The following is a 14,692-nucleotide window of genomic DNA, read 5'->3' as shown; positions in this document are numbered from 1 at the left end:
TTTATCCATTGCTTTAACTGGGGGAGAGTTAAGCAAAAACTCCCTGTTGATTCAACATCCTCCCTCCTCCTTAAGAATGGCTATCAATTTACAGGATAGTTTCATCTGAACTTCCTGCTCTTTGTAGCCCAATATTCTTCCATCCTGGAAAGGGTCATTTTCACATCCACATTTTTTTCATGCAGATCCTCCACTCCCTGTGGCAATAAGAGTTTTAGAATCCAAACAGACTTTCAGCTTTTACCACAGGGAGGATTTCTGACAGGACATAAAATTTAAAAATCTGGTGACAGTTCACAAATTGAATGATACTTCAGCTTCTTGAAAATAGTAGTTTTGTTTCTTCTTTAACCTTAAAGCTGTGATGAAAAAAATCAATCCCAAACTTGTACTTGGTGCTTTGATGATTAATAAAAAAATAAGGGGAAAAATACTATTCATACAAGATGCTAGAGTCACTAAAACAATTAAATCAGGGTCTACACTGGCAATACTTAAATACATATCTTAGTTAACTGAAAGAGTAGGCATCCTCCATGTCCAAAATCTGCAGACCATGACTCTGTTACCTTCCATACACTGCTCCTATGGTAAATTCCAAAATTAGACTACTCCCTTATATCCATGTTACAGGTTCTGTGTGGTGACAAAATAAACAGAATTGTAGCAATTTTTAACTTCAGATACACACTGCTTCTTTAAAGAAAGCAGCTTCTGGTATTATGCAAACTACAAATGTTTTGTTGAATAAATCCTAAAACTGAAGGGCTAGTTACTTTTAGGGGAAAAAACTGCAGGAAATGAAAGCCAACAGAATTTGAGTATTATTAAAAACTTGTTAAGAAGGATGTGTCTTTTATGATATAAACATGTTCACTGTTGCAGTAAACAAAATTTTAAGGCTGTAACTCAGTTCTCAATGATTTAAAGGTACCACTTCCAAGAATATCAAACAAAAAAAGAAAGAAATTTAAATACTCTGTCAAACTAACGACTCTATTTCCCCTTCCAATCATTACAAAAGGCACTCACTGCTTCCACAAAGAATGTCATAAGGTCACATGAAATGACCCAGATTTCTATCTTTTGTTTTTTTCTAGAAAACTCCTCTTTCTATTCCAAGCAAATAGGGATATTTTTCTAGAATAAAAACAATGAACCACTAAGGTTTTCTTGTTTGCTGAAAGACACTTGGGTTTTACTTCAGTAGTTAATGGATTCACTTTACAGTTAAAGGATTAATTATAAATAATGATCCTTGATTCATGAAGCAAGATAGATTAGTGGGAAGGAGTCTGATGAGGGGCAAAAACTCCCATATTCCACTAGAATTAACTAAAAATTCATGAGTACTTAAAATGATCATGTAGTGCATTTTATTTGAACTGTGGTTTCATAAATGTGGGAAGTTTTTAAATTAAAAACCAGCTGCAGACCCTGATTCTGCCCTTGGCTCAGCATGACTGTCCTTACAGCCCACACAGTCTCAAATCCACTCACAGAACAGCAAACCACGAGTGGAACCATTCAGTGCACAGCACAGATCATCTCTTTAGTGTCCTAGGTACATTTTCCCCCAGCAGCTTCCCTACAACATTTTTCACACAGGGTGCTAATCCCTATCTCTGGAGGCCAGAATAATGCTATATTTTAATCAGCGATGAAGCTTCAGATTAAGTGCAAAGCAGCCCGAGGCTATTTGAACGAGTGTTGGAATGCTGTAAACCTCGTAAATCAGCGGCCATTGCAATTGCCAATGAACTGTCACAGGAAGAGGAAAACATCAGGTCCGTGGCCAACAGGGAAGACACTGACAAAGGGGGATGTACTATGTGAAAAGGGATCCTTTTCAAGTAATGCCAAGCATTCTTTAAGATGGGTCTTAGTATTTACAGTGCTGTCTGTACAATCTAGAACCACACAAGGTATTGAGTCTACTCATTCTTGGTGCAACAACACCACATTTATCAAATAACATGAAAAATTTTGCAGCAATTAATTCTGTCATTTATGAAGTAGAATGCATTGAGACTACTTCAGCAATAATAGATTTTTTTTCTAAGATGTACAGAAATCCAACTGTTGCAGCTCTCTAAATTGGGATCATTAGCATAATAAAGGCACGTACTTCAAAAAATTAGCACCTTCAAATGCTGTTTAAACATTGTACCTGGTTTATTGCCTTAGCTTGCTTTCTCATTAACAATTACCATGGCACTTGTTCCCACCTCTCCCCTACAGTAAATTGCTACCTACCCCCAGCCCAGTATCTCTACTACAAAATTAAAATTTAAAACCAGCACACTCAGATTCACTGTCCTGCAATTCACTGCTAATAATGGTGCATCACCCAAAGGAATGTCTCTCAGGGCTTTCAGACTTTCTCTCTGCCCCTCTCACCTCTCTGTATGAGAAATAATTCAGAAAGACTCCTGGCTGTGTCAACACACGCCCCACAGGACTGCCTCCCTCAGACCAGCCTAAACCAAGCACTCCCTTCACCAACCTGGGCATCAGTTCTGTGGAAGGAGCACTACTCACTGTCATGTGTAATCACACCATGGAAACCACACTGGACTAATGAGTGTATACACTACACAAATAATACTTAACAGATGGGCTCTAGGAATGGGTGTGCATTCATAGTTTCTAAAATCTTCATTAACTTTAATTTCTCCTCCACTGCTTACTGGCTTTTCACTGCCTCTTAATTCTTAGATCAAAAGTATTAAAACAAATAAATATTTGAACTGATTTAAATATACCATGATCTTATCAGACTGAATTTTTAAGAACACATTAATGTCAAACTGTGAAAATAAAAGCAACACAGAAAACACCAGCAAACTACATGCAGCCAAGACACATCTCTGGCCATCTCCAGCCACAGACACCAAATTATCAGATCAACTGCCCTATAAATTGTAAGACTATACTTGCAAATAGCAAGGCTTGGAAGCACCCATGTCCCTTTCTTTGAACAGCAGCTTACATAAAACTATTCCTGGAGAAGAGCTACAAGTTTTGAACTGTAACTTCCCTCCATTTATTATGGCCATAAAATTATGCTTAAAAACATAAAGAGTTCATTTGCAGCAGCTCTTTATCCTAAAAGAGTTGTTCTGTTAGCCATTAATTTAGCTACTTTTCTACAAAAATCTTTCTAGAAACAGCATATTTAATGTTTAAAAAACAACTCCTGAATACCAAATCTTTTGAAGTATAAGCTCTTTAAGGTTTTCCAATATAAACTTAAGTTGTAAAACTCAGTTTGGGAAGAATACTCTCACTTCTCACTTACCTTATCCTCAAAAGTTTTATTACCATAGTAAGAAATTAAATTTAAGAAATACATTATTTCATAACTTCTCTTTACATTTATTTGTTGAACTCCTAATTAGCATATTTCTTTCAAAACACGTTTCAGTAAACTGGAATTGTAAGTATTGTCCCAAAAGCTGCATCACTAGCTCATGCTCACCTTGTGAAGTTGATGCCTGTGATTTCTGCTGCAGTGCTACAGGATAACATCCAACTTGAGAAGGATGTATGAGCAATTGCATGCACTGTTTGCTGGGAAAGCTGCACTGAAACTCCCCTAATCTGATGGGAACGCATATAGCCCTAATGAGATGCCAAGTTGAGCAGCTGGGACGGTCCCTCACCTTTATTCTGCTTTCCTGACATCATGAATTCAAACTCCAGCTGTAAATAAGGCAGCTGCAGGATAGGAGCAGATGCTACCCATGTCAAGTGGGTCTCACCAGTTGCATCTGGAGTGCCCAAGAGCACTTGTCCATTGGCTGCAGTCCCATGTGCTCCCTACTCCAACACTCTGCTAATCCAGCAGAAATTTAACTCAACAAAAATACAGAACAGCTGAGGGTCTCCTGGCAAGATGAGCACAGAGAAGTCTGAGAAACAACACAAGGGAGCGAGAGGGAAGGAGAGCAGGAATCACAGCCCCACAGCCAGAGGTTATTAGGCAGCACAGCTCTTGTTTCTGCAGACACTTTGGTGCCCCTCAGAAAAAGCAAACTCCTCATCATGCTCTTTGGGGAGATGGTGTACAGAAAGATGCAGTTCATCTGAACACTTCATCTTTCACAGCAAAGCCCCACTCCTTCCTTCATTCCTAACTTGTTATTTTATAGATAGAGGTGTTAATTTCAATGTGTTAGGCTTTTCACCCATAAAGGGACAGCCCAACTCCACTCCCCCTAGCCAGCCACTCCTGCAACCAAACCAGCAGTAGCAAACTGGCACAAAAAGGCAGGACAGGAAGGGACAGACAGGAAGGGACCAGAGCTGGAAGATGGGGTAAAGAGAGCCACACAGGACCTACTTCCAGCTGCCCTGCACTTGTGTGGCTCACACACAGTGTGAAGCTGAATTCCAGCCAACTCCACGGCTCAGCTGGTTTTGAAAAACTCCGAGTTGAGCTGTCTGGTGAACTCCCTGCATAAGGACATAGCAAAGACAGAACTGAAGGCCTGCCTGCTCGTGAGGAAGGAGACACAGTGCTCCAATGCAGCATTCTGAAGGCAACATGACATTCTCACCTGCCCAGGCAATCCTGTCACCTGTGAAGCCTAAGCAAAACTAAGCTTAGAGCAAAGAGATGCGAGCCCACGTCAAGACCTCCATCCTGTGGACAGACACATTCCTTGGGGATTTCTAAAAGTACAAAAGCCTCACAGAAGAAAAGAATTAAGTAAGTCTACCTGTTTCCACAGTTTCAGTCTCAATTTCTTGTTCCTCTGCTACATCTTGCATCAGGTAAGTGTCATCATCATAAACCAGGACCTGAGCAGCGTAACCCTGTTCTAGTCTGGCACTAGGAACTGGCTCCACAACCACTGCTGGGAATTCAGAGACAGGCTCATTTTCCTATGGAAAGGAAAAAAAGGAAAGAAAAGAAAAAAAATGCTCTAAATACTGCACTATTGAACTCTATGTCAATGTTTTCCTCTTAGGTTCTTAAATTCTTCACAATATAATGATAATAATTTCAAATGTTTTTAAAGGAAATTTTCTTCCAAAGCAAGAGATTAAAAGAATAAGAGATAGTTATCAGCCATTAGAGGGAACTTTCTAAATCTCAAAGTTTTCCTTAGTTTAAGGAGAATTTAAAGCAGCAGACAGCTTAAGACATTAGAAAAGAGCACACTTTCCAGTGAAGACAGTGAGCTATGGGAAGTGTTTCTCCTCTCTCTGCTTGATGAAAGGTGACAAAGGCTTGGACTATGCACTCTGCAAGGTACCTACATCGGACCTGTGCCTTCCAAACACACGTTTTGGGTTAAGTGCCTAAGTTATTACACAAGAACTCACTACTTGAAAGCCTATATGCCATCTCTGCCTATTTAGGGATCAAAATGTCTGTAAAAGCAAATACAATCAGTTAGTGCTGCAGAAGCAGAACCGTGCCAGATCATCTTTATTAAAAGCTACAGAAGAGTAGAGTATTTATTATTGGTTGATAAGAATGCAAAACACAATAAAATATGCTGTGCTGGCTAACTTTAAAAGAGGTCTGTGAATTGTTCTGCTCAACTTGTTCTGTACCTCACATCTGAGATGTTTAAAGAAAGCTTGGTATAGAATACAAGTTTGTAAACCCAGTCTACAGTTGTACTACAGACTTCAAGGCTTCCTGCTTCCACTGCTGTCACAACAAATTCTTCTACTAAAAGGTATTTGGAAAATGGCCCCACTCTTCCTCCTTACACAACAATCTCAGATCCATCCCATCTGTTTTCACAGCAAATTCATAGCAAAATTTTGTTTCAAATTAAGATAAAAGGTCTCAAAGTTTGATAGTAAGTAAGTGCTATTTATTTTTCTAACCTCTTGATTTTTTATTTCCTTGCTGTCAAACTCCAGGGCAGGGCCTCCATTGTCAATCACTACTGATGTCATGGTGCATCCCCCGAAGATTCTTTGAGAACTCTTATCTCTCTTGAAGATACTAATGCTGATAAGCTCAGGATATCAAAGGCTTGGATTCACAGTCCACTGCTCTTAAACAGCTAGGCAGAGGTTGCTGAAACACAAAATAATTTAAAGTTATTTGCATAATTTATACTCAAAAGTCTTCCAAACCTCTTGCATGCTGCATCTCTACATCAAAATAGGGCATCAGCAAACAGTGAGATCAGTGCTTTCTAACAAAAGACTGAATTTGGCCCAACATTTTAATAAAATCCATCCATTAGAAGGCTACAACAATCACTGAGGTCTGCAAGAACACAGGGCCATCTAATAAGCACTGAAGAAAGAAATGATCATCAGCACTGCAATGGGCAAGCTCAGTGAGTCTGCTTTTCAATAGCAGAACCTGGTTTAAACTGAACTCATCCTGCACATTCAGGGAAGCGCTTGTTTGGATTCATGCAGGGTAACCGGGCTTCCTACAGGCAAGGTTACACTAACAGAAATTACAAATGCTGATCATCTCCCCAGCCAGATACAAACTAAGCAAGGAATAAGCACGAGATACATTTCAAAAGAAAGAAAAAACATACACAATTTAGAAAAAAAAAAGGCTTTTTTTGCTCACTTAGGCAGTCCACTCTACATGGCAAAGCACAACTCACGCCTAACTCTATTTAATTTGTAACAGCACAACCCCCCCCTAAATAAAGGAACTACTTTATTTTCCATTGTTTCCCTTGTGAAGCTAGCAGCACTTTTTGATGAAGAGGAAGCCTAGGAGTTCCTCTGCTCCCCACACAGGACTCGGGCTGAAAAGCCTTGGACAGGCATCCCCTGGAGCCATATACACCTGTCACCCTGCAGACCTTTTGGAACAAAAACCCTACTCCTTACCTATCCAAAAGTCCTTACATTCAAAAAATACCTTAGGTAGAAAAACAACTGCTTATGAATACACTAAAATAATGAATCAGAAGAAAAAAATCCATTTTATTGCAAAATCTTTTCTTCTTCTACAGTTTTCCATTTATATACAGAATAGAAATATTGCCAATGAACCATAACCCAAAACAGAAGGCCAAAGGAATTAAACTGCATATTAATTTAGAAGCACAAACCTTCTAACCTGTTTCAAACATCAGCACTATTCCTGCAACTCAGACTCACAGCTAAGAGAACACAGAGTGCTTCATGTGGTACCTCTGCTTAAGCACATCACAGAGCTAATTCTCATGCAGAATATTAATGCAAACACACAATCAATCAATAACAATAAATATCAATGCAAATAAATAAAACAGTAGACCACACCTACTGTATATTTATATTTTAGGTACTGTAATCCCACACAGGTGGCCAAGTAACTGCCAAATTGCATCCATTGAAAAGGCCCAGTACTGTTTACAAGATCAGGTTCTCTCTAAAACTCTGTCTCCTAGGTTACAAAAGGTGTCAATCACTTTTATGCTGATCTACCTCCACATGAATCACTGATTTCCTGTAGAAATGAAGTAAAAGCGATGCAGAAACATAAATGATAATCCTCATTTTCCAGCTGGGGCAGAGATCACAGTAAGGGGAAAGAAAGCACACAGAAGAATGTGTGAGGTGCTAAATCTCAGCACTCATTAACAAAACTGTATCTTCAGACTGAATATGCAGAATAGCCCATCAAGGTGCTCCAAGCCTCTGTACGACAGGATTTGAACTTGAAGGAAAATGCTGTCTGGTCACTTCCAGCAATCAGCTCAGAAATTCACATTTCCCAAAACTAAGCCACCCAAAAGGCTAAAGACAATCAGACTCTTAAAGCAAGAGATGATTCAGGTTTGTAAGGGACTAGGCTGTCCCCAGTGACACAATTAGCAAGCAGAGAAGCTGGTTCAAAGTACAACTAGTTTTGAATTACAGAACAACCTGCAGAAAGATTAAAAATAAAAACAAAAAAAAAACCTGCACACTACAAATTTAATTCCTCTCTGGATAGATGCTCACAATAAAGCAAAATACAGAATAACATCAGAGCAGAAAAAATAAATTTAACATTTCCAAAAAAATTACCAAATCATGTTATTACAGTTCTGACATCCACTCCTGTTCCTTCTGGTAATGGAAAAATTCAGAGAAAAACTAGTTCTGAAACATTTGGAAAAACCCTTATGACCACAAAAACATCCTTGCTGTTATTTTTATACATATCTCATGGGAAAACAAAAATAAATCTACATGCTCCCATCACCAAATAATAAAAAACAAAACCCCAGTCAAACCAAAAATTCCGAATCTTGAATACTTTGCCCCAACAGCAACAAGTTTCTAACTATTCACACTACAAAACACACAACAAAGACTCAAATTTTTATAACTTTCACTGGTCAAGAGAACCAATTACAGCAAGTCTTCAGAGGCTCCAGGGCACTGCAATAAAGGCTGCAAAACACCACTTCATTCACATTTAGAATAGTCCATTTATCTGACCCACATTATGTGTCCAAGCGTGTGCCTACAAGAAATCCAAACTGCTCTCCCATGTTTCTGGCAGAAAGTTTAAAACCTGCAAATCCCAGTAAGAACAGTATCTGAAGGTGATTCCCCTGTGCATAACTACCTATCAGATTAACAGGGACATGCATAAACATGCAGCTCAACAGAATAAAAGATAACAACTCAAAACCAGTGTAGAAAGGACGGTAGAGAAAGTCATCTCTTCTAGGCCACACTTCAAATGAAGCTATTTAGGACTGATTTCAAAACAAAACTCTAAATATAAGTCTGCAAATAGCTTTAGCACACTTTCATTTTAATTATAAAAGAGACTAGCAAAAAACCCCTCAAAACACAATGCTTGCAGAAAGATGCCCCTACACAAAAACAAGACAAACACACAGAGAGGCCTGAGCAGCAGTGCCCAGAGGCGCTCAGAACCACCACGAGAGCACTTGGAACAACATCTCCCTTTTATTCAGGTGGCGTCCTAAACCCTGACGAGAGATTTGTGCAGATACGTCCACAGATGCAAGTGCAGGACTCCAGCTAGCAGTAGCACAGTAGCATCACACACAGCTTTTTTTTTTTTTTTTTTTTTTTTTTTCCCCAAAACAGCCTTCTTTTGGTTTAATCAAAACCAAAAAAAGTTAAGAAAGTTGGCTTGAAAATGAGGTTAGTTCTACTCTACGAGCAGAAGTACACCTGCCAAGATCACATCCCATTAAGAGGAACAAGGCTTCCTAGGGGCGCTGAGGTGTTCTTCCATAGGCAGAACCTCAAATGCAGCAGTAAATGCCACTATCACTCTGACACATGCAAACCACAGCACACTCCACAAAACATTCCATGTTGACTGAAAAGTCTTTTTAAAGATGTTTTCCCAGATCGTATTTACAGCTCTGGCTATCTGATTCAAACTGGCACATGCAGAAGAAATAGCAAATTGGCTTTCTTTTTCTGAAACTCAACGAGTCTAAGAACTGAAAAAATGAAGTTACTGAAAAAGCTGTCTGAGCAGAACAAAAATCCTAAGCTTCTTGCTCAAGTTTGTTGCACAGGTTATATCGAAATTCGGATACAGAATAAATCTTTGCACCCACGAGGTCAGGGGAGCATGCAAACCACACAGTCTACAGTACCTCACAATTTAGACCAAGCACTAAAATTCATAAAATACAAATCAAAATAAGGGATGTGCAAAGTAGTCCCAGCCACACCACACTTGGTAAGTTTTTATACAAAAAAAGCAGTAAATTCATTCCTGAATGCACAGAAACTATTATGCCGGATCAAATTAACGATGCATCAAATCCAGTAAAACACAAGAAGATCTACTTCCATACATTTATAATTTGAACATCCAAAGTTTGCTCTGAAACCTCAAAAGCTCAAGCTGATGAGCCCCAAAACTACATGTAAGCTTATGATCACTTAGAAACTATGAAGGCTCTGCAAAAAGCTTTGTGGCTTCAGCAGGCTGCTCCTGGACCTTGGTGCATCTCAATATCCCATCAGCAGGCTCCCTTCCCGCTGCTCTCTATTTAAAGATTCCCTGTAACCTTCTCCTCCCTCGGACACAAGGCTCGCATGCTTCCCCTCGACTCGCACCTCTCTTTCCAGAGAACTGATTGTTGGTCCTTAACAGGCATTTCCACTCCCCCACAAGCCAGAGTAGGGAGGAATTATTCATCGCTTTACATAATAAAGCAGCAGAGACGATTAAATTAAATGGTGAGGATGTAGGTTTAAAAAACAAACCCCAACACACACTCTAAAAAGAAGCAGTGTGCAGAAATTCCATACTTAGCTCTGGCAGTATATTCTAGAGGTTAAAAACTTGTAAGATTTAAGTTAGATAGCTTTACGATGGTAAAGCTCCTGAGCAGCTGATGAGACTATTGAATATAAAAAGATGTGTGTAACAGTCCCAAATTCAGGCACCTTCTGAAGCAGACACTACTGAAACCTGAGAGATGAAGAGTGTGTCACTGATGGCAGCACACAAAAGAACCATCCTTGTCCCAGCACCTTTCTGAAAGCAACTAATCCTGTCCACTACATGAAATGGAATGAGCGGAGAAGGAAGAGCAATAAGGACTAGACCCAGAACCTGTTTGTAAACTTGCAGTAAGGTTGTGCTGTCTTTGCTAAAGAAGTTAAATGACAAAAGAAAAGTCACAAGAGAGGTAACAGCGACCAGCCATGAGCGGGGGAAGCAGGCAGAATGAAAAACTGAATTATTCAAGCGGGGAGAGACAAGAGGGAACGCATCCAAGAAGGTAACAGATAAACACGAGCTGGGCTCACCCAGTGCGAGGTTTTACGGTCGCGCTATAATGAGAACTCCGCCAGACTCGTGCTGTTTATCAGGGTGCGGGCGGTGCAGGGCGCACAGCGGCGGCGGGGACGAGCGCGGCAGGGGCGATCACGCATGACAGCGAGTGTCCAGCACGCCCGGGCTGCCATGTTCTCCCGACGCCCTGTGTAAACAAGGCGCTGCCCCTTGGCGCTGCCCCAGCCGCCTCCCGCTCCGCCGCCGCCCCGCTCCCGCCCCGGCCCGGCCCGGGGGGCCGCGCTGCCCGGGCTGTTGACGCTGACAGCTCCAGGCACCGCCCGCCGCCCCCTCCGGCGGCCGCGGACCCCGCGGGCAGCGGGACGGCCCCGGCTTCTCCGCCGCGCCCCGCGCGAAAGCGAAAGTGCGGCTGCGGCGGGTGGGAGGTGCCGCCGGAGCGGCCCCCGGCCCCGCCACCTCGAGGCCATCCCACACAGCGCGACGGCCTCCCCCGAGCCGCCACGGCCCCGCGGCCCCTTGGCAGGGCAGCTGCCGCCTGTCAGCGCCCGCCCGCCGCGGCGGCGGCGGCAGGAGCCCACACCGCGCCCTTACCGTGGCCGTGCGCCGGCAGGCCGCGTCCGTGGCCCGCCCGGGCTGGGAGCAGGAAGCGGCGGCGCCGCCCGGGCAGAGCCGGGCCGGGGCCGGGCCGGGCCGGGGCCGCCCCGCGCGGGAGGGGCGGGGGCGCAGCGCGCGACCTGCCCGGCCCGGCCCGGCCCCCCCCGCCCCGCCGCCGCCGCCGGGCGCGCGGGGGCGCTGCGGGCATGCGCGGCCGCTCCGCGCCTGCGCGCGGCTCGCCCGGGCCCCGGAGCGATCGCGGGGCGACCCCGCGGAGCGGCGGCCCCTCAGCGGCCCCTCAGCGGCCCCTGCTCCCGCCGCCGTGCCCCGAGCCGAGAGCAGCCCCTGCTCTGGACGCGGGGACGCTGCGGCGAGGAACGCCCCAGGGTGTCGCTGCCCCGCCGCTGTGTCGAACAGGTGCCTGCGCCCGCACCGCGCTCCGGTCCGCGGGCGCGGGGCTGTCCCGCAGCGGTTCTGCCGCCGTGCGCCCGTGCCGGGCCGGCTGCGGAGCCTCGGGCGTGCAGAGCCCATCCAGGCAGTGTCCTGTCCGCGCAGTGCTGAAATGCCGGCCCGCAGCTGTACCCCGCCGGCTCGCAGAGCGCTGGGTTTGAAACCGGGCAAATTCCTAATCCAGTTCTTATTGTTCCCTGGCACTACGAGATGCGATGTGTGGAAAACGCCAATCACTTGTTTTAAAATTTTAAAAGTTTAATAGTAATAAAATCGGTATTTAAAAGTAGTAATATAATTAGAGTAATAATAATTTGGACAAACTGAATTAGGACAATATGAGACAATAAATACAAAGAGTTAAGGACGTCCGGGTACCTTTTTCTGGGCAGCACAAGCCTGAAAAAGGAGCCCCGTTAACAGAGGATTAACCCTTAAAAACAACAGCCTGTTGCATATTCATACACCTCATACCTGATGCATAAATTCCATTCTAACACAGGATTCTGTCTGGTCATGGTCAACTTCTTCCTCCGAATCCTAACAGCGCCTTCGAGGCTGGAAGAAGTTCGTTTCTTCTAATAAGAGAGCAATAAATTCTTTTTCTCTGAAAGATTTAGGTGTCCTGTAGCTGCTCACTGCGAGTCCTTTCTTTAAAAAAAGTCTCCTACATAACATAGTTTCTATTTTAACGTTTTTTATAACCTAAAACTATATTTACCACGCTACTTAAGAGAATTAATACAGTGTTACTTTCTAACACAACACATACCATATTCATTTTAATATTTGCCAAAAGCCAACCATAAAATACATGCATTTTTCACATGCTGTCAGACTCTGCTCACTGCTCTGGCTCCTCTTCCTTACACATTTGAACTGAATATTTCTTCCCTCTGCATTTTTAGGGCATCAGCTTCCTTTCCTGAGGAAATGAAATCTTTCAGGGGTCTTTAGCCCCTCCCAAAGTCTTGCCAATCGACTCCTTCGCTGTCCAGTGGTGGAGATCAGTGTTTCACACCTTGATTGGAGGTCAGGTGTTGCCGTAGTAACGAGCTGGCCATCCTGTGATAACAATCCAAGGGGGGTTGTTCTGGTTTGAAAGCAAAACCAGTGAGAGACTCCAAGTCAGAAAAACAATTTATTAGGAAAAGGGAAAAGAAAACCAAAATGCATGGCAATAATACAAAAGAAAAACCACTGAAAAAGTCAGAGAACCACCTGAGACCCCATGGGTCAGGGTGTTGGTGGCAGTCCAGTTGGAATGGTGGCTGCAGCCCTCCTGCAGTGGCAGATGTGGCTCTGTTGCAGCAGTGATCCTGGAGCAAGGGTGCAGTCTTCCTCTGAAGATCCAGTGGAAAAGAAGGCCATTCCTCTGGGCATCCAGTGGAAGGACAGACTGTTCTGCCCCAAACCCCAGATTATATCCAGGTGGGGATGCTCAGCTCCTCCCCTGGGCAGAGCATCTCACAGTGGGCTGTTACCATTCTGTGAGCCTTGTGGTGGGTCCATGAAACAGAAAGGGCTCCTGGAGGGAGTCATCTCTGAGTCATATGGAAAGGCATGGATGGGCCCTTTAACAGGAATAAGGAAGGAACAATGCCCCTCCTGGTTTTCAGCAGCTCTTGTGGATGGGAAGAGAATATATCTTAATATTGTAACCTAGGACAGGGGGGTAAAACATAACTATAAATCTATAAAACTTCTCTTAACATACACATAATGTTTGCCTTTTAATTGTGAGAGTCAACGTTGCATTATTCATCAATCACACTCTGGATGCTCAGCAGATGGAGCACGTGTGCCAGAGAGGGGAGCCGAACAAGTTCAGCCTCCGGGAGAGACCCCACTCCCTCCAAGAAACCAAAACAAAAATGCAGGGCAAATTGTGTTGCACTTAAATGCTTCTATGGGCTAAGACTGCTCCCACAGCCTGATTTCCCGGGCATTTTTCAGGGTATCTGGAGGTCTGTCCCACGCCAGGAGGGTGTCGGTCGGTCAGTAACTGGCTTGCAGCCCGTTCATGGGAGCTTTCTCTGCTCTGACTGGCTGTCGGGCAGCATTCCCTCAGAGACAGGGCTTCCCACCATTTTCCAAAGGGGGTTGCCCGTTTAGGGGCTGTAATGTCGGCGGTCCCCTTGCCCCTCACGTGTCCCTGCTGCCCTTTGCATGTGGCAGGTGTTAAGGCTCCACACGTGGGCACAGCCCCTCGGGTATTTTTCACCCTGATGCCTTGTGAAGGCTGACCTAGAACAGAGACTGGGCAGAGCTGAACAATGAAGCAGGGATTTATTAGGAGGCCTCAGTGGATCCACCTTGGGCAGCACAAGAGCCCAGCCAGGGCTGCACCCCAGGTGAACCCAAAATGGTCACAAAAATGGACAACCAGTCACGGGGTCTGTCACTTTTATAAGTTTTGGTCCATTTGCATATCGGAGTTAATTGTCTGGTCACAGCTCCAGCCCATGCAGTCCCATCCTTGTTTTTCTCTCTTCAGTCCGTGCTGTTTGTGCTCTTGGGGCTGAGATTTGGATTGGTTGTCCTTGGTCCCCAACTAGAGAAGGAGCTGTTTTGTCTCCCTGCTCTGTGCACAGAGCTCACCATCCCCTTGTATGAAGCCCAGAACCCAGCACTAAAGCAGCACAGAATCTGAAAAAGAAAAAACCTAAAACCTGAGGCATCAACCCCATGTCATAAAATGGATTTATAACGTATGTTGAGGCATAAATAAAAAATAAATTGGTTTGTCTCAGTAAACCACAGGCAAACCATGCTGTTTCAACACACTGTTTAATTACCTGTAGATCAAGTAACTAGCAGGAATAACTCCAGCACAGAAACCTAGTTTTAGCCCTTTTCCCCCTCCAGTAAAGCTGGAGGAGGCAAAATCTCCTGCAGCATCCCAAATAAAGGAGAATCCAATGACCCACG

General features: G+C 44.0%; 1 protein-coding gene across 4 annotated transcripts in view; it reads right to left on the bottom strand.

Moving 5' to 3' along the window:
* Positions 1-11,407, bottom strand: part of ELF2 (E74 like ETS transcription factor 2) — a 34,474-nt gene extending 23,067 nt beyond the window's left edge. The window contains exons 1-3 of one of the 4 annotated variants that reach the window (XM_066549436.1): positions 11,309-11,407; positions 5,851-6,046; positions 4,725-4,890 (exon numbers count right to left, since the gene is read on the bottom strand). In XM_066549436.1, the coding sequence (XP_066405533.1) occupies positions 4,725-4,890; positions 5,851-5,922 (238 nt within the window). In that variant the 5' untranslated portion in view covers positions 5,923-6,046; positions 11,309-11,407. Of the gene's footprint in view, positions 1-4,724; positions 4,891-5,850; positions 6,047-10,731; positions 10,842-11,308 lie in introns of those variants that run through there. The other 3 variants (XM_066549437.1, XM_066549439.1, XM_066549440.1) reach the window with 3 other exon arrangements.
* Positions 11,408-14,692: the final 3,285 nt, after the last annotated feature.

This window comes from Molothrus aeneus, chromosome 4, assembly GCF_037042795.1.
Source record: "Molothrus aeneus isolate 106 chromosome 4, BPBGC_Maene_1.0, whole genome shotgun sequence".
Lineage (NCBI taxonomy): Eukaryota > Metazoa > Chordata > Aves > Passeriformes > Icteridae > Molothrus > Molothrus aeneus.
This window is presented reverse-complemented; position numbering and strand designations above follow the sequence as displayed.